This window comes from Chamaea fasciata, unplaced genomic scaffold (genome assembly GCF_029207755.1).
Source record: "Chamaea fasciata isolate MVZ Bird 193981 ecotype frontalis unplaced genomic scaffold, bChaFas1.0.hap1 SCAF_4, whole genome shotgun sequence".
NCBI lineage: Eukaryota > Metazoa > Chordata > Aves > Passeriformes > Sylviidae > Chamaea > Chamaea fasciata.
The window spans coordinates 4,726,660-4,754,522 of record NW_027094089.1 but is presented as its reverse complement, the minus strand read 5'-3'; the positions used below and the strand labels follow the sequence as shown (position 1 = coordinate 4,754,522).

Below are 27,863 nucleotides of genomic sequence, written 5' to 3'. Positions count from 1 at the left end.
TTGCCCAGAAGTTCATACAATACTTTACATTATTGCAAGTGGGGAAGAAGGCTGTTTCAAGGGAGAAAAGCTGAAGAGGAAACTCAGTCTGGTTTCCTTTCCACTAGCAGCCCTTGGCACTGCATAAATCGCCAGCCACAAACTGTTCTGAGAGTGCACAGAGGGGCAGGTGGCCTTCCTACACTCTCTACCTTCTCAGCTGCTTTGTGTATGAGCAAGGAAGTGCATCGGTTCCTGCCCTCTCTGTCCGCAGTAGTTCTTCCCTCCCTAGGTGTAGGAGAAGGTGCGGTCCTGGCATTTTGCTCCTCACTGCTGAAAGGTGATGAGCTGTCCCAGGGATGCAGATTCCCTTCTGGGGATGGACACCTGCAGTCATTTTCCCTAGAATGGGCCAAAACGGTACTGTCCTTACTATCAGCTTTATTTTGATATAAACAACGAACCTTTACTACACCGTTTTGAAGAGGAAGAATAACATATAGTAACACATAGCAACAACAGTCTTCAGCCCCTAGCAGTAGCAATAGCATTTACCCGAGGAGCTTAACTTCTGTCAGGACAGCGGCTACATACTTCTAGGTATGCGAAAATTCTCTAGAAGACTGACCACACCACATTTCAAAGGCTCAGGCTGCTGCTCTCGAGCAAAGCCTTCTGAGTGCTGTGAAGCCAACCCAAAGGCAAGCCAAAATTAAGAAATGCAACTGCAGCTCTCCTGACAGCACTGAGCAGCCCCCCCAAGCAGCACTTCGGTGGTCGTTTCCTGACGAGCAGCTTGTTCTTTGCTCGTTATTACTTTAACAACAGAACTCTCCTCCCTTGATTTATTCCTCTCCAGGAATATCTGCACAGAAAATCCCTCTCGGGTGGTCACGGCACCACCGGAAAGGTTGACTCCTTGGCTTTGGGGCTCCGGGCACTGCTGAGCACAGCTCCCGGGGAAGCCGAGCCGCGCTGAGCGGGGCCGGGCAGATGCCGCGGCGGCACCGGCGGTGGGACACATCTCCTCCAGCCCCGCCGACCGGAGCGGGAGAACGCCCTGGAAGTGTCCACATCCGACGCCGTCGCCTCCCGGCTTCGAGCACCCTGAAACAGGGGGCAGACCCTGGCGTGGCTCCGCCACCCCCTGACCCTCCCTGCTTCCCCCTACCTTCCTCTCCGGCCCGTTCATCCTCCAAGGAGCGGAAGGGAGCGGCGCCGGAGCGCTGGCGCCGCTGCCCAGGTGAACAGGGCGGGCACGGCGGCCGCCACCACCTTCCTCGGGGCCGGCCCTCACCCGGAGCTGCCGCCGCCGCCCCGCGCCCGGCTCCGCTCCGCTGGAAGCACTCCAGAAAGATGAATTTCTCCTCCGAGCCTCCCGTGGGGAAGGAGCGCAGAAAGGCGTCCCCGAGTTACCCTGCCCCACGGGCCTCCCCTCTGGCCCCTGTGCTGAACTGATTGATCATTGTTTGCCCTGATCGGGAATATTTAGTAATGGGGTAAAGAGCCCCAGGAAAGTACGGCAAAGCAAGTGACCCGAGCCTAGCATGGTTCATATGGCTAAGAGTTACACAGCCCTCGGGATGGAGTTGTAAATCCACATGCAGAGCTGATAGCTCGTTGCTTTTAAGGATTCTTCAGTAAAATCCACCCTCACACTGGAGGAGAAGTGACACAAATTGCCTGGAGTTGAGAAAGAGTAGCATAACCGTGATCTGGAGCAAATCTAAACTGCCAGAGGTGGGACTGGAAACATACTTCAAACAGCCTATTTTAATCTTTGTAGACTCATAACTTGAGATATTCCAGTTTACAGCAAGTATGAGGTAGGTGGAAAGCATCATCTTGGGAATGACATCTTTAGACTTGACTTGACTCTCTTACTCTGTTCTCTTCCCCCATGCCTTAAAAACAGCTAATGTCTGTTTTTCCTTTTGGGGTATTGCTATTTCTGCAAAGATCATTAGTATTGTCAGTGCTTTGTAAAGGTACACAAGGCCTCGGTGAGGGAACTCTGTAAGATACTCAGACAACACCATAAAAAAACAATCCCAAAAAATCATAGGCTTCCACACAAGGCAGTGGAGAGTGTGTGACTGTCAAAAAAGCAGAGCAATATTAAAGATGACTGGGAGCTTTGGGACAAGCAGTGGTCAAGTCACAGCAACTGTCTAAACAAAACCACCAAAATCCCCACCAACTACTACACAAAACAAACTCAATGCACTAAACCATGTGTAGAGAATTAGGCCTAGACAGGAGAAGCAGAACCAGCATTAATCAGCAAGTTATGTCAGATTAAGGCTAAATTCTGCCCTATTTCTAGGGGAAAAGACACACAGTCAGCAAATACAATCCTCGAGCTCCCCAGAAATGCTAGATAGTGCACATATTGAAATGTCCTCAAAAGCAGGTCAGAACATCCCCCTTTTTGTGGCCATTCATCTTCAAGAGCTGTTATCTGGGAGTTCATATGACAGAGTGACCTTGATACTCTCTCAAAGGCCCTGGTCCTGCATGGATGAGCTGGGTGGGAGGTCAGCTACAGCCTCAGTTGCACACAGCCATTTTCTTGGATACCTGGGACTGCAGCCCTGATGTGGTCTCAGAGGAGGTGCAACCTTTTTTCTTCAGAACCTCTGCACAAGTGCCAGGTCTCAGTCAGACAACTAGAAATCTCAGAATCAGCTTTGCTCAGTTACTTCCAATAACTGTCAGAGAAGAAAGCATCTTCAGTCTGCCCTGGTACCCTGCTTCTCCAGGTGGACAAATTAGGGATGAATTAATTACTCTTGCCATTTTCTGCAGCTATGCTGCCTTTGCAATAAAAAACCAGAAGTCTCTTACCCAACCATGGCATCATAATAAGGGCAGGGTGCTCATCTGGACACAGGGGCTCAAAAGTGCCCCCAACACTGTTTTGGATACGGCAACATTGACAATTTGCAGTTTCCTCACAGTCCTTTCCCTGCACTTCTCCATTTTTTTTTACACAGTCCTTATATATCAACTTGAATTTAACCTCTCCTCAGGTTTTCAGACCATCACAAGAACAAACAAACAAAAATCATTAAGCGTTGATGATAGGAGCTGAAGTAAACAGGTATCTAACAATATTGTCTAGAAGAGCACAGCCGGATGAACAGGACACTGCCTGACAGAGATTTATCATGAAATGTGTACTCAGAAAAGTATTGCTTGTGGCTAAGAAGGAACCATTTTTTCAGAGAGAAAGTGTCATTCAGTAATAGCAATAATACTAATGTTAACAAATAATAACAATAGTTATAGATTTACATTCCTGGACAATTCACTGCCATTTTATATAAAAGGTAAAGGTGACAAAGCTGTGGGCTTTATGCTGCTTTTTAGGTGACTGTTCTTGAGTCCCTCTTCTTGAGCCCCTCTTCTTGAGCCTGGACTTCAGAACCACAGGGGATGAAATGGAATTGCTGGTCACTTGAGAGTGAGGGGTGTCAGTTTAAAGAGTTTCCAGCAGACTTCAGACAGTCCTGGTAGCATTTGACTTTGATAGCGCTGCTAACATGAGTGAAAGGCTGCAGGATACTTCACTAATCCTCTTATCTATAGGCTTCAGAATGTATCAATTATTTAATTTGCCATAGTTAATCTTTCACAGTGTAATCTTTGTATGCAGTCAATCCCATAATATTTTAAGTACATATCAGCTGGTGTTATAAATGGCATCAGTTGATATATACAGTAGCTTCTTGTCTTGCCTTGGAGTTGTTCCTTGGTTGATTGACAATCTATTTATTGTTGTGCAAGTGGTTGGATGGAACTATTTTGTGTTCTCATGAAGAAAAAAAAAGTAAATAAATATAAAAATAGTACAAAAATAGCACAGGAAAATTCAAAAACTACCTAGAAAACCATAAACATCACAAAAGGCAAATATTAATGTGGGATATTACTTCTCTCTAGATTTAGTACAAATCAGGAGAGAACACTACACAACACTGAAGAAGAACTACAGATAGTGAAATACCCAATTCAAGGAGCCAGACTAGAATTAAGTATTCTAAGATATTTTTGTCTAGAATAGGGAACATTCATTTCACCATATGTTTCAGATGAGATTTTCTCACTCTCAGGTACATTAAGGATACCTAAGGACAGATACTTTGGTCAGCACGAAGATGTTTTTGTCTATCATTATGCATCATTGGTGGATGATATGGTGCACTCCTAGTCCTGTAGGAAGCCGTGCCACTAATAGAATCAGAGGAAGGAGACATTCTGTAACTGGGAAACAGTTTAAAGGAACTCAGTAATTCCTTACTTCCACTGCATTCTTCAAAAAATAAGGAATTGCAGAGCAAACTCATATTAGAAATAATATAAAATAAAAATCTTCTCTAGCTCAAGCAAAGTTCTCTGTACTTTTTGCTGTGTCCCAGAAATGAACAGTAACTAATAGCTTCGGGAATTTGTTGTTCAGTATTCACTGGCATAAATTTCGCTATAAAACAGTATTAGGAGTATTCATTTTAGCCATTGTAGGGAAATTCTTCTTTGCATTTTGGCAGGCTGTGTACTTGCTGAGGGTATCTTCCATCCTGGAAAGACAAGAACATGGCTTTCAAGAGCTACAAAAACTTGGCAGAATCCTGTTACTTGGCTGGGGCACAAAAAGAAGCAGCATGAATCATTCTGTGCCTGTAATCTCTCAGGGTAACGCTTCAAACACACAAACAGAAATTCACTATTTTAGAGCACTCCACAGCAGGACCGTGTTGTAAGCAATCCTTTGTCAAAGGTTACATCACAGACTTGTGTGACACCCATGCATGGATGGACAGGCACAGGGCTCATGCCAAGGTAACTATGACGAATACAAACTTCACGTGAGTCACTGACATTTTAAAAACTCATCAGTTCTGGGACAAAAGACAATATACCTGTGCGAAACATGTGTTAATACAATGTTTACAAATGAATGCTTCTGCACCTGCTAGAATGCAAATATTTTAACAGGTGCAATTTAAAACTCTCCCATGTTATTGGTTAAGGAAACAATACACAGCTCATTGTAGAGAAATAATTCAATTTTTTCATCTCTTTGCAATAATGTAAAGAACATTCACAAACACAATTCTGAACAATTAATGAGACAGACATAACAGAAAGAATCCTTTCTGTTGCATGTTATAATGTCTGACGTAGAGTCATTGCACCAAAAAATAGTGTATACAGATGTGCAAGTCATGACTTTCTACAAATAGACTCAGTTTAAGAAGTCTGACCCTCTTTTAGGCATTTTAGCTTTCTGTTATACATATAGATGAACTAGTGTGACACATACAAGAATGAGTTACTCTAGGAATGACTAAAGTGATTTAATCTTAGAAATACAGTGAAGGTTCCTTAGGTCCAGCAGCTGAACGAAAAAAAAAGTCACCAAACCATTCTACTTCATGTAACATTAAAATTGCATATCCTTCACATAGACTAGTCTATGTGAAGGGAATCTGCAAATTAGTTGTAGTTATGTCAGGCTTGGAGAAAAACAATTTCCAGAGCAGGAATTAAAAAGCAGCAACACTTTGGAAAAAAAAAATTATATATATATATATGTATCTATATGTATCTATCTATCTATCTATATGTATGTATATATATAAAGAGCATAATAAAAAATACCGATTTTTGAAGGACCTGGTGGTGGCAGAACTACACATTTCTCTCTGAGCTGCACAGTCCTGTCTTTAAGTACAACAGGTGCAATCTGCTTATTTCTGTAAGCAATTAAGATGACTTGTGTTGCCCTCCAAAAAGCATTCAAGTAGTGTGTTCACTACCTTCTTCCCAGTTGTGGTAGTAGATGTGCTGAAACCACACCTGCACTAAAGGCACAGAAGTCCTTTGCACATGGCAAATGAGAGTGTAAAAAGCTGTGGTGTGTTCAAGGCATAATGCCCCAAGGGCAGAAACAAGGAGGTGCAGTTACCCCCTTGCACCTCAGTCCTGAAAAGGCAGCCTGAAATGTCATAAACCCGGGGGGAAGAACCACGGAACTGCTTGCTGCATACCAATAGTTTTACGGTATCTGCCAAGCCAAGAACTCCCAGACTGGAGGCAGTCTGCAGTTCATCCAGCCTGTAGACTCCACGCAGGTATGGGTGGATTGCTGGGGGGGGTGGTAACCAGGTCCTGCCACCTTCTTTGCCTTTGTGCTGGGTTGCTGTGTGTGCTCTGCAGGGTTGTGTGGTGCCTTTTGTGCTTACAGCAGCTGAATGAGCACCCCTTTAGGAGACTGGCTGATTTCTCACTGGCCCCCTAGGCTGGAAATTCACACCACACAGACTGTGACATCTCCAGAAGCAAAGCACTCCTCACAGAACTCACTGACAAAGGCAAAGGTAGTACTCAGTTGAATGACAACTTCCGGTGCAAGGACACAAGGCATGAAAGCTACCATTCTTCCTCAGCTTATTTCTGGTAACAGAATAAACACATGAGATCACAGGTCAGAGAACAGTCCTACCTACTTCTGGAAAACACCTCCTAGGAAAACCTAGGGAAGCAAGACCATTTGCAACAATATACAACTCCTTAACTCCTTATGACTTGTTTGATGACCCAGACCATTTTCATCCACAAGTCAGGTGGGTAAAATATTGTTTATTTGCAGCTGCAAATCACTGTGTGCAATGTTTACAGGCTTGTATCAATAAATCAAGTGCAAATCCATTTTAAAATCTGACCTTTAAAACGACACAATGGCTTTCTCAGTGCATTGTATGAGAGGGATTATTTTTCCATAGTGGATTATTTCAGATACTAACAAATGCCACAACTTCAGCGAAAAAAGGAAACAAACTCCAGTAAAAAAAAAAAGCATGCTGCCTTAGACTTATGACAGTAGCCATAAATTTTTATGAAAATTTGCTTTTGCAGAGATTACCCTGCCTCAGTTTCCCTTCAAACTTCCAAGTTCATCCCATTGCTCCGCCCTTCCCCATATCTTTTTCCACCTCTGTGAGCATTTTTCTCTCTCGCAGTTTGTGGCCTTTTTCCCCACCTGTCTACAGGGTCACACCTTGGCTTTCTATTACAAAAAATCTTTTTCTCAGCAATAATAGTTTAAAAACTACTGCCTTCTCACACCATCTTTCTCTCACCTCCAAGATTTTGGATTATGCTGTTTGCTTCCTCTACCTAATTTTCCTTTAATTAAGTGGTAACCCTTTAAATCAGCTTTCTGCTTTAAGCTCTCCTGCTAACCCATCAAATAACTCTTTTAAAGGCTGATGATATTCCCATCCGAGTCCTCCATGTTGCTGGAAGAGTCAATAGTGACGGTGACCATCCACTCACATGGCAATCATGATTTCCAGTTGATTGAGCACAATCAGAAGTATGATTCTAAATACAAAGAAGAACAATTGGGAAAAAGAAATTATCAAACAAAACCAAGAGAGAAAAGTTATCCCAAAGCAGTTCTGCCTTCTTCTATCTGTGACCATCATTACATGCTCATCCTGTCTTATGACCCAGAGTAGTGGGATGATCAAAATTAAATTAATCTAATTGCAACATACCATACTTCTGCCCATTGCAAGATCATTATCTACAGCTACTGCTGCTCCTTTACTCACATGACTCTGAAATAATACTGATCAAAAATACTGAAGGCAGACAGATGACTTTCTCATCTTCCTTTGTACAGAGAGTACTTTAGCATCAGTTAGTACTTAATAAGACTACAATTACATAGATACGTTTGTTCACCAGAAGGTCAACAAAACCTCCCTGAAGAAATTTTTCTAAACAGGACAATGAAAAAAAAAATCAGAGTAACAATTTGTTCTCAAAAGGAGTTAATTCATTGAAACGCTAAGAAAACTCCTTGTCTTTGTCCCTGAAAAATTACATTCTAACCCAAGTAACTAAAAACTCTGGCTTACTCTGGAACAATTTTATCCACAATATGTCTGCAGAGCTGGAAACAGCAAAGGCACTCAATTCTGTATCCACAGGTGGTCAGGCCCTTTTCTGGAACACTTTCTTTATAGAGACTTTATCTCCTTTTCCTCACCCACCTTTGAAAATTGCCAATAGCCTACAGTCATACATACTTTTCTTCTTGTCCTTTGGGTTCTCCCTTTCCTTCCAATGCATTCATTCCAGGACTCCCCTAAAAGGTAAGCTCAGTTTTGGTTTTGGTTTGGTTTTTTTTGTTGTTATTTTGGGGGTTTTTTTACCTATAATCTCTCAAACCTATCTTTAATTAAATAACGTTTCTTTACAGTTTCTCAGTCTATCTTGCAGACTGAAGCAGAAATGGAGAATAAAAATAATGTTGTTTGGGTTTTGTTGGCACTGTCTAGGTATGTGGTGTTCCACAGATTACCCAATTACTGCCAAAGCCTAGTTAATCTGCGAGGCTGGTTGCTAGCTGTTCAGACGTCCTGATTGTGTAAAATTTTCTATCTTTGTCCCTGGAGAGTACAGAAGTGTCTACAAACAAGATGTTTTGAAGTCACCACAAAGGCTCCCACCTGGTGGAGGTTTTTAACATAGGATGACATTACACAGCACAGTGAAATGTACTTCCTGAAGAGTGGCAACCCTCATCATGCATGAGGCTTATGCAAGTTCTGTGCATTTGCTTAGGCTTTTTAGTACGGGTGACAAAGTGAATAGTTTTAGGACATGGAATGTCTCCTTGCATGGGAAATGGAAGTTGGTAAGTTTGGAGAAGACGTATATTCTTATTTCTCAGAAGGGGACAGGGAAGGGACTGAGCCATGTACTACATGTTTGCTTACCCTGCAGTGGTAAGAAATTCCAGTGGTCCTGAATTCCTGGATACTATCATATCTGTTTTATTCACCTGGAAGCTGTTGCTTAATACTGATTTCACATTTGCAGAGTAGTAATGCATGTCTGACCATATGAGGAGCAATGTGGCAAGAGTATTTGTGCTGTGCTGATCAGTAAAAATTAAAATAACGCTAAGATAATGAAGAACAAACTCATTCAGCAAGAACCCCTCACCTTGCAGAAGCTCTAAACAAAGAGACACAGAGAAAACAAACAAGCAAATAAACAAACCAGCCAAAACAAATAGGAACATGAGAATTAAAGGCATGGTTAGCTGCATGAAAGCCCCAAATCCCTGAAAGGACGATTTACAAGTTCCCAGTAATGCTGCTATCTGAGCACCCCCTAGTGCCCGAGAATGAACAGGTCCAGAACTGAAAACGCGATCCCACAAGGGGAAGAAAGCAGGAGAACGTAGTGTCCCCACTGCCTTTGTCTGGACAATTGATCACTGTATGCATGTTTTCATTGGAAGACAGAGGAACAACTCAACATTCAAAACCAATTTAATTATTCATCCTTTCGCATCGTGTTCCCAGCATTTCTTTAATCTTCATGTCATCTGACTGTTAAAAACTTCTGTTCATTTAAAACTCTTCTTCCAATATGTTTTAAACTACTTTTAAATGCAATGTGAGATAAGAATCAAATGAAAAATAATAAAACAGTATAACAATACTGGGAGGGAGATATGGAGGGAACAGAAGTCAATTTTGAACTGCTTTCCAATATACTGGTGGTATCAAAGTACATTTTTACTTAATTGCAGAACATACTGATTTTATTTGGCTTGAATGCAAGGCTATTCCTTTTTGCACTTGTATTCAACCTGGAAAAATAGTTTAGAGTGATCTTACCTGTAGTGTTCGTACATCACAGCTTTATAGTCCCATAGTTCTCAGGAAAAATTTAAACTTAATTTTACACAAGTACATATTTTTACATAGGTACAGAATATGTTTCAAGTTGGCTCTTTTCTGCAATTATTTGACTTACAGTCTATTATCAGTTGGATTCAACGTTCAAGAAGTGTAAAAGTAGTTTACTGTTTGTCCTGATTTTGGCCAGGGTGGGGTTAATTTCTTCTCAGTAGCTCTGACAGTGCTGTGTTTTGGATTTCAGATGAGAATAGTCTTGATAACACACTGATGTTTTGGCTTTTTTGCTAAGTCCTGTTTATCCTAAGCCAAGACTCTTTTCCCCCCTTGCCTCCTGCTCTGCCAGTGAGGAGATAAAGAAACAAACTGGGACGAAGCATAGCTGGGACAGGCAATCCAAACTGCCCAAAGGGGTACTCCACATCACTGAAGGTCATGCCCAGTATGTAAACTGGGGAGAGTTACTCAGAAGGGGGGCCAGTCTGGGTCTGGGAAGGGTGGTCTGGAATTGGTCATTGGGTGTTAAGCAACGGCAGAGTGCACCACTTCGGTTTTTTCCTTCTTATTACTATTATTATTATTATTATTATTATTATTATTATTATTATTATTATTATTATTATCAGTTAATATTGTGTTTACTTTCAATTATTAAACTGATCTTATCTCAATATACAAGTTTTATTTCAATTCTTCTCCCCATTCCACCAGGTTGGGATGGGAAGAGAGGGGGGCTTGAGGGAGTGGCTGTGTGGTGTTTCAAGCCCACCTGAACTTAAAAATTCTATTAAAAGAAAAAAAAAGTCTGAGATAGCATGAGACCTCTTTTTCCTGTGGAAATCTCATATATTTACCACATTTCTAGATCTACCAGACATTATTCCTGGAGACTTTGCCATAGTAAAGGCACTTGTAGTTAGACAGAGTTGAACTAGTGCTGTCAGACAGAAGTCCAGCTCTTAAACTCTCTTACCTCTACTATAGCTTACCTAACTAAGTTTCCTACAACAGAAAAAAAAAAAAAAATCATGCACATATTGCTTGGGTTCCTATGGAAAACAGCTGTGTTCTCAAGCTTATGGACTGAGAAGAGAAAATGAAAAATATCTTACATGCTGGATGAAAAGCATGGAAGACAATAACCCTCCTAATTTAAAAATCCAGGGCACAATATCACTCTGAAACGGTCAGCAGTCTGGAGTATCGAGATCTGAATGCTGGAGTATTTCAGACAGCTCACAAAAGATTTTGACCTGTCCTTGCTCAGAGTCCTGGATACAGGTCCACTGAAAATGCATATTCCTTCTTAATCAGTCATCTACTGAGAGAAAAATCAAAGAGAGTACCCCACCAAATGTATCTAGTTACCAACTGTCTTATAATTTCTCATCTTCTTAAATACAAGAGAGAAATAATTTAAACCTTGATTATAAGGTATGTAGCAGAGAGGTCATTTAAAATCTTTGGTGGAGCATGTATTCCAGAAATACAAGCAGAGAAAAAAAAAATCTTCATTACAGTTAATTACAGTTAAAATGGATTTGGAAGAGAAACTACTCATATTTTAAAGGCAGCCATGAAAAATGTATTGAGAGCCAAACCCTGATCTGCACCTACCCCAGTTTGCATTTGTGCAAGCCTGCTGCTTTTGAAAGATTTTCTCTCCCTTTACACTACTCCCAGTGAGATAAGAATCAGGCCCACAGCCTACCTGCCCACCCTTGCCATGATGATGATGAGAACGATAATGAAGAAATTAATGGACCTGGAGTCAGTATTAAAAATTGCTTGTACCTAATACTTATTTTCCTCATGGCTGTGAAGCCCTCTTTTTGATGAGAAGGAAAACAGAACAGTTACCAGCTGTTCACATAATGACGAACACTAATAAGGGAAGGCATGCATGTTGATGAGCTGGGGGAGGGGAATCAGAAGGGGCACTCATCAGAGCAGCTGTAAGTGCAAATCCTTCCTCTGAGTATTTTGGAAATCTGATGGCATGTTGGCATGTTACACTGGCAAATAGACTTGAGACTGAAATCAGTCCCAGGTAAGGAAAACAGCACTTACAGAGTCTACTTTCAGCCCTGGCCAGGTGATCAGCCTGTCTTTCACCACGCTGTTAATGGTATTAGTACAGGTATTCTCACCACAAATCATCTTCTAAAAAATTATTATTGCAGTCACAAATGAACAGACAAACCGAGATGATCTCATGGGTCCAGCAGAGAACAACAAGTGAAGAGAGAGATGTGTGGATCAGAGCTGGTGGGAGAATAAGGATGCCCTTTGTATTGTTTGGTCTGTATATCACACAAACAAATTGAAGCTTAAAGGCTTGTCTGCATGCAGAGTTGTGGCGTCTTTCAAATAAGTGATTTAAACCTTGTAGTTTTTTCAGTGCAAAAGTCAGCAAAAATCAGTCCTCCTTTAGTTTAAACCCAGTATTTTCATCAGGTTTGGGTCACAGAAGCACTGGCTTATGCTGAAATAAGCCATTGAGCCCAAGGCAAAGTCTGCATTTAGGCTTACAGTACTCTGATTAGCCCACCTCAATTATGTGAAGACAGGACCTGCTCCCAGGACTTGTAGGCATAACAGACATTAGGCTACCATAGGTGCAAATCCATGGCTTGGAATTGACTTCCTCTGAATTTTCTGAAAGCAGTCTGAAGAGACATTAGGTTCTTGCAGGACGTCAGCAACATGAGTCCTTTATTAGAAGGTACATTTGTTCAATTTGTTCACACTGAATGATCTTGGGAGGCTAAATCATCAAAACTGAGCAATGCAGATCTGGAGAATGAGGTCAGCCTTAAAGAAAACCATGCTCCAGAGCTTTTTGGCCTGCTGAGGATTGCTTAGCCATGTTCACATGTGCCAATCCACATATCCAGAAACTGTAGTCCTACATAGCTAGAGGTAAGATTGCCAATAGGAAGGACAGTCCTTGGTGCAAAAACACAATAGGTGGTGTAAAACATCATGGTTGGATCTATGCTGACTTACATCTTAATCTACACCTATACATTAAAAAAGCCTTTGAGTTTTTTTAGATGTGTAAATAGGACTTGACAAAAGCTCACTTACCAGGTTTTTACTTCTCAGTAACAGACATGGCACTTAAATCACTACTGCAAGTTGTTATATCATCCTCCATGTTGGGCTCAGATTGAACAGAAGCTGCTGGGGACACATTCTTTCCTGATTAATATGAAGATAGTATTTTTCTTTTTTCTTTTTCTTTACTATTATAGTTGCGTTTCTACAAGAAAAACGTATGCTACACAGCAGTCAGCACTTCTCAACAGGAAAAACTGACACTAAGAACACAGAGTTCTATGAAATCAGAGATGAAATGGAAAACATGAACAAGAGACATAAATTAGAAAAATCATTTAGAAAAAAATCAATTTCCTAGTAAGTTCCACTTAGTCTCACAGAATACACTGAAATGAAATGCAAAACAAGGAGTCCAACTCCATCAAGATGTAAAGGTTGCACAGTGTGAAGGTCAGTGGCACCACGTGAATTCATTTAACTCTGAAAAAGTGCTCAGAAAAGTAAATTCAGAAAAGTAAAGGTTTCTCTTGCTTTTGCAAATGCCTGAATTTGAGAGATGTACCAATAATATGACAGGCATGGTAAAAAAAGCACACCCAAACACAAGTATTCTATAACTTACTGTTGAAGAGAGAGGGCACTTTAAGAGGTGAAGTGATCTGCTGGCCACCTGACTGACTCCCTAAGTGATCCAACAACATTACGGACTTGGTCCTGTACACGCTATCTGAAGGACACAGCAGTTAGAATAGGGCTGGAAGAAGCTCCTGGACATCTACCCTGGCTGTCTTCTTGGAATCAAAACCTTGCTCAAGAACTCATTGGGGACAGTCTGGAAAACTTACTATAATCGACGTGCATTCTGCTTGGAGATTTCATGACACCCATGAAAGGGGAAAAATTTCCAAATCCAGTCATCTTGTGCTGCACATTAGACTCATTCATACTAGTTTCTTCCCTCATAAATTTGGTTATCATCCTCTTCAACACCATGCCTGCAAACTCTTTGTCCATGCACTCTTCTCTTTTTTTTAGGAATAAAACAAATTCTTTAACCTGTCATCCCAACCATGTTTTCAAGTCCTCTAGTCATTCTTGCTATGGTCTTCCAGACTACTTCCAACTTCTGGCACAGTAGGAGATGAGAGGAGGGTATGCACAGAAAAAGAGGTTTCAAATAAATGCTTAGATTATTTAGATGAAGTTGTAAATAATCTGAAAATCCACTGTCATTCTCTTGGTGAAATCAGCCTTTCCAAAATTTCTAGCACTCCTCCTATAGGCAGATGAAGGGCTTTCATTCTGCAGAAGCATGAGGGCAGAGAAGTGTAAGTCACTTTTCCAACCTGAGAAAACCCAGGTCTCATGTCCCTCTGACCATCAGCCAAACAGGCAGCTGAATTTTCAATATTGACGGCAATTATAAGGACTATTGAAACCACCAGATAGGTGGTAACAGACTCTCTGCATACCTTCAGGGTGCCCCTACCTCAGCAACCTTTAAGAGGCCATGTCAGGCCACTGCAGAAATATTTTCAGCTCCTGGGAGATGTTGTGTGGGTGTGCTCCTCTGTGACATTACTCTGATCAGAATCCCTACTTATGTGGCCATGCTGGAAATAAAGTGGTCTCCACCTTTTGCACTCCCGGTGATAATGTCAGTGCCCTACAGGAACAAGGCAATTGTACGCCAGTGCATAGCTACAGCATGATCACTTTTGACATGAAACAACAAGGAAAAGCGTAGGGAAAATTCAGCATAGGAAATTTATCCAATGGGAATTGCAGTCCTCAAGGTTGAAATTTGGTCAAATTCTTCCATGAGTGCTGAATGCTTTATGGAAACTTTAACAGTCCAAAGATCTTGGGAGTTTCACCTCCTCTGGAAGACTGCAGCACAGTAAGACACTTGAACATGTATTGATAAGAGCCTTCAAAGCTTGGTTTTGTGCATCAAAGCACTGAAGCTTGTTCATTGACTTTACAGACGTCAGTAACCAACATGATGATCAACATGGCTTCATTAAGGGCAAATCATGCCTGACAAATTTGGCAGCCTCCTGCAGTGGGCTTACAGCATCAGTGGATAAGGGAGTGTCATCTAACAGGAGCTGTGCAAAGCATCTGATGCTTCCATGCACACCCTTGACTCTACAGTGGAGACACCTGGATTGGACAGGTGGACCACTCAGTGGATAAGGAATTGCTCCTGCTCCAAGAGTTGTGGCCGATGGTTGGGAGTCTGGGTGCAGAGGAGTGATGAGTGGTGCTCCTCAGGGGTCTGCACTGAGACCTGTATCACATCCCAGCCTCTTTGCCAGGGACACAGACAGTGGGATCAGGTGCACCATCAGCAGGTTGGTTGGCTGATGACCAATCTTTGTGATGTCACAACTGCTTGAGGGGCCACAACACGCTGGAGGGGAGGGGCCTCCAGCAAAGACATAAACCTGCTGGAGCAGATCCAGAGAAGGGCCACAGACCTGAACAGAGAGCTGGAGCACCTCTCTTATGTGAAAAGGATGAGAGAGTTTGAGTTGTTCAGTTTGGAGAAGGGAAGGTCATGGGGAAACCTCCCAGTACCTAAAGACGACCTCCAGGAAAGATGGGGAGGGTTTTTTATCGTGGAGTGTAATTATAGGACAAGGGAGAATGGCTTTGAACTGAAAGAGAATAGTTTGTACTAGATATCAGGAAGAATTCTTTACTGTGAGCACATTGAGGCACTGGAAGAGGTTGCTCAGGGAAGCTATGGATGCCCCATCTCTGGAAGTGTTCACGACCAGTTTGGATGGGGCTTTGAGCAACCTGGTCTAGTAGAAGGTTTTCTTGTCCATGGCAGGGTGTGGAACTAGGAGATCTTTAAGGTCCATTTCAACCCAAATTATTTTATTAACCTATGATTCTATCACTTGAAAATAGTAGGTAGCTGATGTGCTTATATTTTAAATCATAAAAGAGTCATTAATTCAACTGCTGCCACCACTTACTGCAGCTTCTTCAGCCTCATGTTCATGCACTGGTTGTAAGTGTGCTGATGTAGACCAGACAGCATGGGAACCCCAATGAAACAGATGCATCCAAGGAGCAGCATGAGATTTTTGCTGTAGGTCAGAAGATGTGAAAGGAGACATGACTGGGAAAGGGAAACTGAAGGCAGAAAATCTGATCCAGTTCCTTGCTTGCTGAATACATTCCATCCTGTGCAGTAAAGAGGGCACGACAATATAATTATACATTAAATCATAAAGCGAGACAACTTCATTGAAATGACAGTGTTAGCATCATGCAGTTAAAGCAGTCAACAACTGGAAACTATAGTTCTTGCATTTCTGCAACACTTGAGGGCCTTACTGCAGTGATAGCAATGTTCTCTTCATGCTGATTTTCTCTGTGATGTGTCAATGTGCTCAGCCATATTTTGGCTTTGGTTACTACCTCGCATTCTGAGGATCTAGGGCTAGGAACATATTTCTGTTTTTATTAATGCTAGCATAAATTCCAAGTAACTTCATTAAACTCAAAGTGGAGTCATCATTAAAAAAAAAACCAATAAACAAACAGACACAAGCGTCAATGAAATAATATCCTATTCTTACATAATCAACAGAAGCTTACAAGTGGTAAGTGGCTGGCAAAAAACCCCCATGCTGAAAGCCTAAAGTGAAGACTGTTATCTTTACTTTGCATAGAAGGATTTTTTACTCCAAATGAGCCTCATGGATTCCAAAATACACTTTGTAAAATCATTGCTACCAATTGAGTCACTCCAACTGAAGCCTGTAGAAAAAACATGCCACTACAGCTGACAAGAGTTAGGTATTTCAAGGCTCTAGACTATTTTTAACAGTATGTAGAATATAATAGAAAAACTATATAATTATTCAAAAGAAAGATACACAATCTGAAAAGTGCAGTGTTTTCAAAATAAGCAAGTATCCTGACTCCTGAAACATTGCTGCAATTTGGCCAGTACTATGATAACTCCAACTATTACTGCAGCTGTCACCCAAAATGCTGAATAAAAACAGTCAGTAAACGCTTTGTTTAGGTGAGCAAACACAGGAGATCTAAATCAATGACAACAGAACTGCAGCAGTGCAACACACATAGTTTGGCAGAAGGATGTCACAAAAGAACACATTTTCTCAGCTTGGGATCATGTTCCTGCAAAGTCTGACATAATCATTTTAAGTCAGAAAATGAGATTAGCTCAGTTTGTTGGAGCATGGTGATAATAATGCCAAAATTGTAGCTTTGATCCCCATATGGACCATTCACTAAAGAACTGGACTTAATAATCCTTGTGGGTCCCTTCCAACTCAGAATATTCTGTGATTCAGTGAAATTTCTCCTCCAGCTTGAAGAGTTAGGGTATGTGTATATGTGTATAGACTTCTATACAAACACTGTATTCAGTTTGCATGGACAGATTTTGGTAGCAGGGGAGCTAACAGAGAGGTGGCTTCTGTGAGAAACTGCCAGAAGCTTCCCCCCATGTCTGATAAAGCCAAAGCAGCTGACTCAGAGATGGACTCACTGCTGGCCAAGGCTGGTGGTTAGGTCTCTGGGATAACAGACTTAAAAATGAAGAAGTAATTGTGCAGATGTAGCGGAATGAAAATGTGTGAGAGGAACAACAGTGCACACACCAAGGTCAGTGAAGAAGGATGGGGAAAAGATGATCCAGACACCAGACTCGGGATTCCCCTGCAGCCCACGGTGCAGACCACAGTGAAGCAGCTGTGCCCCTGCAGCCCACAGAGATCCATGGTGGAGCAGAGATCCACCTGCAGCCCCTGGAGGAGTCCCATATCAGAGCAGGTGAATGCCTGAAAGGAGTCTGTGGAACTTGTACTGGAGCACACTCCTGCCAGGGACCTGTAGACCCATGGAGAGAGGAGCTCATGCTGGAGCAGGTTTCCTGGTAGGACTTTTGTCCCTGTGGAGGACCCACAATGGAGCAGACTTCTGCCTGAAGGACAGCACCCTGTGAAAAGGGACCCATGCTGGAGAAGTTCATGGAGAACTACTGCCTGTAGGATGGGCTCACATTGGAGAAGTTTGTGGAGGAGTGTTTCCTGTGGGAGGGACCCCACACAGGAGCAGAGGAAGGACCCCTCTCCCTGTGCAGGGGCAGGAACAACTTGTGATGAACTGACTGTAATACCTATTTCCTCCACAGATAGAAACTAGAGCTTGGAAAAGAGGGAGACCCGTGGGGAAGGAGGTTTTTTTAAGATTTTATCTTACTCATCATTATCCTGCCCTGATTTTGTTAGTAATCAATTCAATTAACATTCCCAAGTTCAGTCCATTTTGTCTGCAATTTGGTGAGCAGCTTCTCCAGGTGCTTATGTCATCCCCTGAACCCTTTGCTGAATTTTCTCTCTCCTGTCCACTGGCAGAGGGGAGTGAGAGTGTGGCTTTGGTGGGTGCCTGGCATCCAGCCAGCATCAAACCACTACTTTGTTCCTGCAAAATCTGACACACCACTTTGATTTCTCCTCCAACTTGAAGAGCAAGGGCAGCTGTATGTGTGTATGGAGTTCTGCACCAGCATCCAAACCATTATCTATTTAGTAACACTGGCCTATGAGCCTAATCAGTCAGATCATTAGGTGACAGTGGCCAGTGTACACTCACTAAAGTCATGGTGAAATCCCAGCTGAGGCTCCTACCCTTACATTCCAGAATCTGTAGGTTGCCCTTTTGAGCTGTCAAAACCAGGCATACTGTCTAGCAAACAGAAACTTCCTTTATTTCAAAGCAAAACAAATAAAAACTATGGTGAACAAAATGACATGGCTCATTAGTTAAATCCCCCAAGAAAACACACTACAATTTTTTAACTAAATCAGTAGGGACAGCTATTAATAATCCTGCTAGCTATTACAGGAGGCCTTTGAAGTACACTGAGATCTCAACTTAAAGGTCTCCTGATAATGCATCTACTGCAGCATTTTAAAAATGAGCCTTACACTCAATTAAACCTTCTTAATCTTTATTTGTAATGACTAAAGTGATTTATCTAGGCTTCAACAGTTCGTTAGTTTTAATGGTGGATAGTGGGAATTGGCCTAATACCATGGCCAGGTGTCAGCAGTGTCTAGGGGAAAGAAAATTCTTCACTGAATGCAAGTCACAGGACAGTGAGGAAAGAGGGGAGGATCATGTCACATGTTGTGGACAGTTTTTTAAACATTTTTGCAGTGTTCCACCATGACTCAAATAACTCCAAATAAACAGACATGGGTTTTGCAGAAGACCTGCGGAAGAAGGAATGTAGCAGCTTGTCTGTACTTCCAAAGTGTGAAAGGTTACAAGCATTAAAACCACATTCAGTTTTCACTCAACTCTGGCTGTGGCAAAATTCAATGTAAATCACTTGAGCAAGCAAGGAGCAGACTTCAATCATCATCCTAATGGCAGGGTGTCTGCAGAGTGCACAGACACGTGGGCAAACAGGTTAAGTTGAAAGTCCCAGTCATCTTTCGCATCTATTTCTCCATCAAGTCTAAGCGTACAAAGAGTATCTCAGTTTGTAATAAAGCCCCACATATTGAAAATTCATCAGAAAATATATCCTTCTTTAAATACACTAAAGACATAGAGTGGATAAAGTTATTTTAAGGAACTTGTGTTCGGTGAACCATTTCCAAGTCGAGTCTTTATTGCATAAAACTCTCAAATAAAGCATTTTTATGTTAAGATGAAAGGTAAAATGAAAAATGGAACTACTGCATAAAAAATTGTTCCTTTCAAGAACATCCCAGTTATAGTCTCCTTCTCATCAAGTGCTTTAAAAAGCTCTAAACTGCTGGATAGGGGACATGTCCACCCAGTTACGCTGTGCTCAACCTGAACAAAGAGAAATCCACTTCTAGTGCCCCCGAGGTTACCATGTTCACATCACACTGACTTTGTGGTAGACAACAACTACTCATGGTCAAATAACACACCTAGACAGAAGCTCTGCTCTTTCATGCCAATCACAACCAAAAAAACCCCAAAAAGCCTCTTGGTCAACACCGCTGAGAAAGTCTCTCAGAAAGACTTCCAAACAGAAAACACACCCTAGATACGCCTCAGTGGGGTTTTTCCTGCCACTGTCTTCAGGAGGATGAGTGGACCTACACTACACTGTGCAACCATCCATTAGAAGAGAGTTGCATGAAGGCCTCCCTCTGAGCAAATGTTTGGGAACACCAGGACTTTGCCCAACGTTACACAACAAAGAATGCCTCTTTAAAAAGCACGTGACAACATTGAAAAAACCAAAATGTTCCACTGCTGTACCACTTACTGATTGTATAATTTTGGGTTTTTTGTTTGTTTTTTTTTTTTAAACCTATGTTTCTTTTTTGAAGGGATTTGCAAGGAAGTTATGGAATAGAAACTGTAATTCTGATTCACAATAAGCCTTACTCAACATCACTGGGCACTTTAGACTATTCCTGCCTGGTGGTGGTAGAGGCTAAGTAAAGAGGATAAAAGGCTGAAAAAACAAAACCAGTGATCAATCTGATGGTGGTAAATCAAGTACCACAGTTTTACTTAATCAGCACATTGTTTTTTGATGTGTAGAAAGCAGCTAAATGAAGAAATCTGATGATCTGGAAGAAAAAGTAAGCCAGAGGAAACAGCAAAGGAAGAAACAAAGGACTGAAGGAGGAAGATGTTGGAGGTGAACAAGTTATTGTGCAAGACTCAGAGCGGTACACATTCGAGCTTGACAATCTGTGAACTTTTCAGTCCCATCAAGTCCAGCAGTTGCGGTTTGGCCAAAGTACACCACCTGCAGTAGCAACCAGGCTTGCCTGAAGACTACCAGGGCAACACCATTGTCCTTGGACAGAAAAGGGAAGACTAACAGAGGGCCTGGGTAGCCTGAGAAGCAGGGGCTGTACTTTTACAACTGATGGGCAGGGCAAGGCAGATTTAATTTAAGAGTCAGCTGTGCGTGAATCAGCTCTGAGGCTCCCTTGGTGGGCTGCGCTGGCTCTTCCCGGCATCTTTCTCAAGATCACTCCTGAGACGCCGCTCATTCATCCTTAGGATCATTTCTAAGTCTCAATGTTAAAAAGTAGTCGTGGAGGTGTACTTTTAAACTATTATTTATGGCTGCCGTTTTCATTTGTCTGCTTGCCCTTTGTAACGTGACGCATCCCCTACTCCCTTCGCTCCTGCTGATCCGCAGAGCAGCACATCAGCGGGCAGCTCAGGGGCACACATCCCGTGCCCGGCGGGGCCGCTGCCGGTCGCGCCCCGCTCCGCTCTCCCCCCGCGCCGTGAGGCCAGACAAGATGGTGGCGGGGCCGGAGCCTGCGGCGGGGCCGGAGCCTGCGGCGGGCGGTGCTGGCAGGCCCGGCTCGCTGCGCGCCCTCCCCGGCACAGCGCGGGAAGCCGGGCCGGGACTCACCTCTCCTTCCCTTGCCTCATTAAACGAGGAGCGAGGCAGCATGTGTCCCGGCTGCAGCGCTGAAATGACAGCGGGACACTTGGACACGCACAGAGGAGAGCGGATAGTGCCCTGGTGCTGAAGGGCTGAACAAGGATCACTCCTGCTCTAAACCCGTACGCAGGTATGTTCATCAACAGAGAGGCATTGCTGGATTAAAGTAAGGTGTAGATGAAGCCCGTTCAGAAGTCAAGAAACGAGCGGAGAAAAAAAATCCCACGATAAGAGGTCACAGCACTTGGGGAAAGATCAGATAGAAAGAAAGTCCATTGGAAAGTGTTACTGATATGTTTGTTCATTAAATCCAGGATGTGGGTAACGAGTTGATTGCTAAAGATAGCCTTGCATAACCTGCGGTTGTAAGTAATATTTTCCAGGAAGTCAGCGATTCTGAATTTTGAGACGTGGCAGAAGAAGAACAAGACCCCAGCAACAGTGATACACATGCGCAGAGAAAGTCACGTACGCCGGAAACAGGACTGTATAAAAGAAAGAGCTAAGAACCTGACCGGCGCGGCAGTTGGCGGGACGGTGATCCCCCTGCCGCCCAGTGCTGCATTGCCTTATTGCTACGCTTGCTGTAATCAATAAAATCGTTGATTGGAACAAGCAACGGTGTCAGGCTAATTCGTTAATTTGTTGCTAAAATTTCTCTATAACAATTTGGTGCCGTGACTCGGATAAGAATATGGATCCGACAGAGGGACGAGGGGAGGCGCCCCGCCTGTACAGGCGGCCTCTGGTTCTGAAGTCGGGATCTTGCTCTTACCGACGAACCCAAATTTGTAACAATAAGGCAAGGGAAACCCTATAAGCTCGGTGCACTCGAGGTCCGGACGAAGACGCAGGAGACGCGTAAGTAACTGCCCATTGTGCAGGGGAATCCGTCCGGGCTGGGTTGGCATCCTGGAATACAACGTGTGGACGTGTGAGTGAGAGGAGAACTGGCAGCCAGATTCTCCAAGCGAGTGCGGACCCTTAAGTAGTGCGTTTCCCATCGCCCGCGAGGGACTGGGCCACGAAAAAGAGGAAGTGAGTGAGTACACACACGGCTGAAAGAGGGTATTCCAGAAGATGGGACAGGGGAAAAGCAAGCCCCCTCCACCCATGAGACCCCCTTCGGTTCCTAGGGATTCACCGCTGGGGTTTATGTTAGAGAATTGGAAATATTATCCCACCACGGGGGACAAGGACAAAGTTAAGATGATACACTTTTGCGCAGAAGTCTGGGGAGGACAACAAATCTCCAAGGCAGTTTGGTGGCCCAGGTTTGGGTCATCAGAATTATGGGTTCAGGGATTTTTCAATCAGTGGGTACGTGGGAAGGTCCCCTTTAATCAGGAAGAGGCAGATTATGCTGCAGTGTGGGTCACCCGCCCAGGGGACCAGGGAGTAGCAATATTCAATCTCTCCCAAATGGAGTTTGGGCATAATGATGAGAAAAATAAAAAACCACAGGAGGAAGAGGAAGTTCCCTTGATACCACCCCCGTATGCACCCCCTCCACCACCACCGGCACCACAACCCCTGCCCCAAGTATTACCGGTTCCTACTCCTCAACCGGACGCCCAAACCCCCGAAGACGAGGGCATTGGACCCACAGTAAGGAGAAGGCGGAGGGAACACGAGCTGCTACCCTTAAGGGAAGTACCTATGGGAGGGGCACAACCGCAACTAGGGTTCGTATCAGTACCTTTGAATTCAAATACAGTTAGAGAGTTCAAAAAGGATATGGGTAGCTTACTGGAGGACCCGCTGGGGGTAGCAGAGAAGCTAGACCTATTCTTAGGCCCTAGTATATACACCTGGGAAGAATTACAGTCTATCTTGAGAATTTTATTTACGGCAGAAGAAAGACACATGATTAGGAGAGAAGGGATGAGGCTGTGGGATTTACAACATGCGCAGGGACCTGCCGGGGACGTGAAATGGCCTCTACAGAACCCTGGGTGGGACCATCAAACCCAGAACGGGAGAAGGGACATGGAGGATTTAAGAAACATTATTATACAAGGGATCAGACAATCTGTTCCAAGAGGACAGAATCTACATAAAACATTAAGTGAAACCCAGAAGAAGGATGAATCCCCCACGGAATGGTTAGAAAGACTGAGAAAAAACCTGCAGTTATATTCCGGGCTAGATCCCGAGACCCAACTAGGACAGGCTTTATTGAAGATGCAATTTGTGGGAAAATCTTGGGAGGACATTAGGAGAAAGTTGGAAAAATTGGAAAATTGGCAGGATAGGGGATTGGACGAATTACTCAGAGAAGCGCAGAAAGTTTATGTTAGAAGAGAGGAAGAAACTCATAAAAAGCAAATGAAACTGATGGTGGCAGCAGTACGAGAGGGGAGACGAATGGAAAGACCGCGGGGACTGCAGGGTGGAAACAGGATAATAGCCCAGAAGGAAGCTCCTAATTGTTACTACTGTGGGAAGAAAGGACATATGAAAAGGGACTGAAGACAGAGGATAAAGGATGAGGCGGCATTCAAAGAAGACTAGGGAGGTCAGGGGCTCTATGTATTGGGGACCCGTACGAACAAAGAGCCCTTGATAAAACTAAAATTAGGTCCCCAGTCACAGGAGGTAGAATTTTTGGTAGACTCAGGAGCTGAGAGGTCTACCCTCCAGCGAATACCTCCTGGATGCAAGCTATCTAAAGACACTGCCCAAGTTGTTGGAGCAAAGGGAGAACCCTTTAAGGTAGGGATTACACAACAAGTTTTAATAGAAACAGAATCTAAATTAGGTATGGGAAATTTTCTCTTAGTCCCAGAAGCCGATTTTAATCTTTTGGGAAGGGATTTGATGGTAGAATTAGGAGTAGGTTTGGAAGTTAAAAAAGGGGAGCTGGGAATTAAAATATGTGCCCTTAGGGTTGAAGACGAACAAGAAATTAATCCTGAAGTCTGGCATACCCCTGAGACCGTGGGCAGACTAAACATCTCGCCATTTAAAGTAACCCTCAAGAACCCGGAGAACCCCGTCCAAATTAAGCAATATTCTATGTCTATAGAAGGGCGGAAGGGGTTGAAACCCGAAGTTGAGAGATTAATATCTCAGGGACTATTATAACCGTGTATGTCCCCATTTAATACCCCAATTTTACCAGTAAAGAAACCCAATGGCACTTATCGACTAGTGCACGATTTAAGAGAAATCAATAAGCGCACTATGTCCAGATTCCCAGTAGTAGCAAACCCCTATACACTTTTGAGTAAATTGGGGCCAGAAAATTTGTGGTACAGTGTAATAGACTTAAAGGATGCTTTTTGGGCTTGCCCTTTAGACGAAAGCTGTAGAGACTATTTTGCATTTGAATGGGAAGACCCTGACACAGGGCGCAAACAACAATTGAGGTGGACCGTGCTTCCACAGGGGCTTACAGAAAGCCCTAATTTGTTTGGACAAGCCCTAGAACAGATTCTTCAAGATTTTACCCCAGACCCAGAAATTACTCTGATTCAGTATGTGGATGACCTATTGATAGCAGGAAAAATGGAAAATCAAGTCAGAAAAGAAAGCATAAAACTTTTAAATTTTCTGGGACTTAAGGGGCTGAAGGTATCAAAGTCTAAATTACAATTTGTAGAAGAAAAGGTAAAGTATTTAGGACACTACATTGAGAAGGGAGAGAAGACAATTGACCCGGAACGGGTACAGGGAATTTTATCTTTACCCCCTCCAGCGAGTAAAAAACAGGTTAGACAATGGTTAGGACTACTGGGATATTGCCGCTTATGGATTGAAAACTACAGTAGTAAAGTTAAATTTTTATATGCCAAGCTTACCGAGTCTAATCGTATAAGCTGGGGAAAAACAGATGAAGAGCAACTCTGGGCATTAAAGAGAGAATTGGCAAATGCACCAGTTTTAAGTTTGCCAGACCTAAACCGACCATTTTATCTATTCGCCAACATAGAGAATGGGACAGCATATGGAGTATTAACCCAAGACTGGGCAGGGAAAAAGAAGCCCATAGGATACTTGTCTAAATTATTAGACCCTGTGAGTAGGGGCTGGCCCACATGTTTACAGGCCATTGTTGGATGTGCCTCAATGATAGAGGAGGCTCGAAAAATAACCTTCAATAGTACCATTAAGGTACTATCCCCCCACAATGTGAGGAGTGTTTTGCAGCAAAAAGCTGAAAAATGGATCTCTGATTCCAGATTATTAAAATATGAGGGAATCTTGCTGGAGGCCCCGAATTTAACATTAGAGACTACATCTTTACAAAACCCTGCTCAATTTTTATTTGGGGAACCAAAACCATCAGAAGAACTGGCCCACGATTGCCTCCGAACTATTGAGGAACAGACTAAGATTAGGCCCGATTTAGAGGAGGAGGAACTCCCAGAGGGAGAAGTAATTTTTGTGGATGGCTCATCCCGGATAGTGGATGGAAGACGTAGATCAGGGTATGCACTAGTAGCAGGGAAGGATTATGAGGTATTAGAAGCAGGACCCTTGAGTCCGTCATGGTCAGCCCAAGCATGTGAATTATACGCCATCTTGCAGGCTCTTAAAAGACTAAAAGGAAAAACAGGAACCATTTATACTGATTCGAAATACAGTTATGGGGTGGTGCATACATTTGGGAAAATATGGGAAGAAAGAGGTCTAATTAATTCCCAAGGGAAAGACCTTATACATCAAGAATTAATCAAGGAAGTACTGCACGCCCTGAGAGACCCCGTGAGAATAGCAATAGTACATCTCAGGGGACATCAAACAGGGACAGATCGTAAGACCAGGGGAAACAACAGAGCAGATGCAGAGGCTAAAAAGGCTGCCCTCAGAATAGAACTTCTTAAGCATAAGAATCCTAGATCCGAACTGGACCCTCCCAACCCTTACCCTGTTCGATTTACACCCCAAGAAGAGCGTAAACTTAAAGACATGGGAGTACAACAAGATAAAGCAGGGAAATGGAGACTACCGGACGGGAGAGAAGTCATCCCAAAGGCTTTGGCTTTCCAATTGTTGTCGAATATACATCAAAAGACTCATTGGGGAAGTCAGGCACTAATAGATCAATTTGCTTTAAAATATATGAGTATTGGGGTACATGATCTAGCCAAATCGATCACTCAGCACTGTGAGATTTGCTTGAAGGTAAACCGCTCTGTACAAAGAAAACTACCAAGAGGAGGAAGACTGGTTGCCGTAAGGCCTTTTTCTAAAATACAAATAGATTTCACTGAACTTCCCAAGGTGGGAAGATATAAGTATGTGTTAGTACTAATAGACCACCTCACCCATTTCGTAGAGGCATTTCCAACCGCAAGAGCCACTGCACACACGGTGGCCAAAGTGTTACTAGAACAAATTGTGCCCAGGTATGGAGTAGCTGAAAGTATAGACTCAGACCAAGGACCACACTTTGTATCAAAAGTTATTAAGGCCTTGTCAGAAGCCCTTGGAATTAGATGGGAAGAACATACACCGTGGCATCCTCAAAGTTCGGGGTTAGTAGAGAGAGTTAATGGAGAATTAAAGAAACAGCTAACGAAGTTAACTTTAGAAACTAAACTTAATTGGATTAAGTGTCTCCCCCTGGCCTTGTTAAATCTCAGAACTCTGCCCCGATCTGATGTGGGGATATCTCCTTTTGAAATGCTGTATGGGATGCCGTATGATGCAGGTATGCCTCGAGACCACCCCGGAATAATTGATAAACAAATGAAAACATATATAACCGAGATGATGGACTTTAGGAAGAAGTTATGGGAAAAAGGGCAGATATTGCAGAGACCACCCTTAAATATCACTCTACATCAGGTGCAACCGGGAGACTGGGTCTTAATCCGAACTTGGAAAGAAACTACTCTCCAGCCCCATTGGGATGGTCCATATCTGGTGCTCCTCACAACAAATACAGCAGTACGAACAGCAGAGCGGGGATGGACTCACGCCAGCCGTATAAAAGGACCAGTGCCTGAGCCTAAGTGGAAGGTCATCAGCCCAGCCGGAGACTTAAAGTTGAAACTCACTCGGGGAACTGCAACAGGAAATTAAGAAAGGACATTCTTGATGAATAGAAAATATTGGTATAAAACTTTTAGGATAGAATATCAACTAGAGCTTGAAAGAGATCATAAGGGAAATATATATGCTGATTGTGTTTGTATTAAATGTAATGATTCTTATTGTAATGGGAATGGTTACCCCTTTGTATGTTACCAATGTTTAGTTTGTGAAAACAGGTGGTGGACCCATTGTCACAGAGGCAGGCCCCCGAGAGGTGTTTGCTGCCTCTGTCTAAAAATTCAACGGGAGCTTACTGATTTAGTATTGGCTCAGAAAGTAGCTCAAGGGGAATTACAAGTAGACTCTAAAGAGTGGTGGGACATATTTGCAGAAGGCATAAATCCCGAACTGTATTGTTACCATTCCAATGAACCAGTCCCTTTTGTGGCACAAATAATAGCTGGAGTGTGTCGCCGTTGGATAAAAGAAGTAAGGTGTGACGCTCCTCAGGTTAAAGACCACAACTGGAACACCTATATCCAGAGATCCTTAAAGAAAGGGCGAAAGTCCCCTCCTGAAGAATATCCCTGCTGCCGAGAAGATGGGTCTCCCCGTGGCTCGCAGCAACCGAGTCGACGGGCGAGGCAGAGGGA

General features: G+C 43.1%; 2 protein-coding genes across 3 annotated transcripts in view; both read right to left on the bottom strand.

Moving 5' to 3' along the window:
* The window catches only part of PDE8B (phosphodiesterase 8B), a 79,728-nt gene extending 78,518 nt beyond the window's left edge, over positions 1-1,210 (bottom strand). Inside the window, exon 1 of the mRNA XM_066180766.1 lies at positions 1,151-1,210. Within this exon, the coding sequence (XP_066036863.1) occupies positions 1,151-1,171 (21 nt within the window). The 5' untranslated portion in view covers positions 1,172-1,210. The remainder of the gene's footprint in view (positions 1-1,150) is intronic.
* A 5,406-nt stretch (positions 1,211-6,616) lies between these two features.
* Positions 6,617-27,863, bottom strand: part of AGGF1 (angiogenic factor with G-patch and FHA domains 1) — a 49,664-nt gene continuing 28,417 nt past the window's right edge. Inside the window, exons 15-16 of one of the 2 annotated variants that reach the window (XR_010720472.1) lie at positions 15,761-15,971; positions 12,465-12,972 (exon numbers count right to left, since the gene is read on the bottom strand). The gene's annotated coding sequence lies outside the window, so the exon portion shown is untranslated. Of the gene's footprint in view, positions 7,369-12,464; positions 12,973-15,760; positions 15,972-27,863 lie in introns of those variants that run through there. The other variant, XM_066180762.1, reaches the window with a different exon arrangement.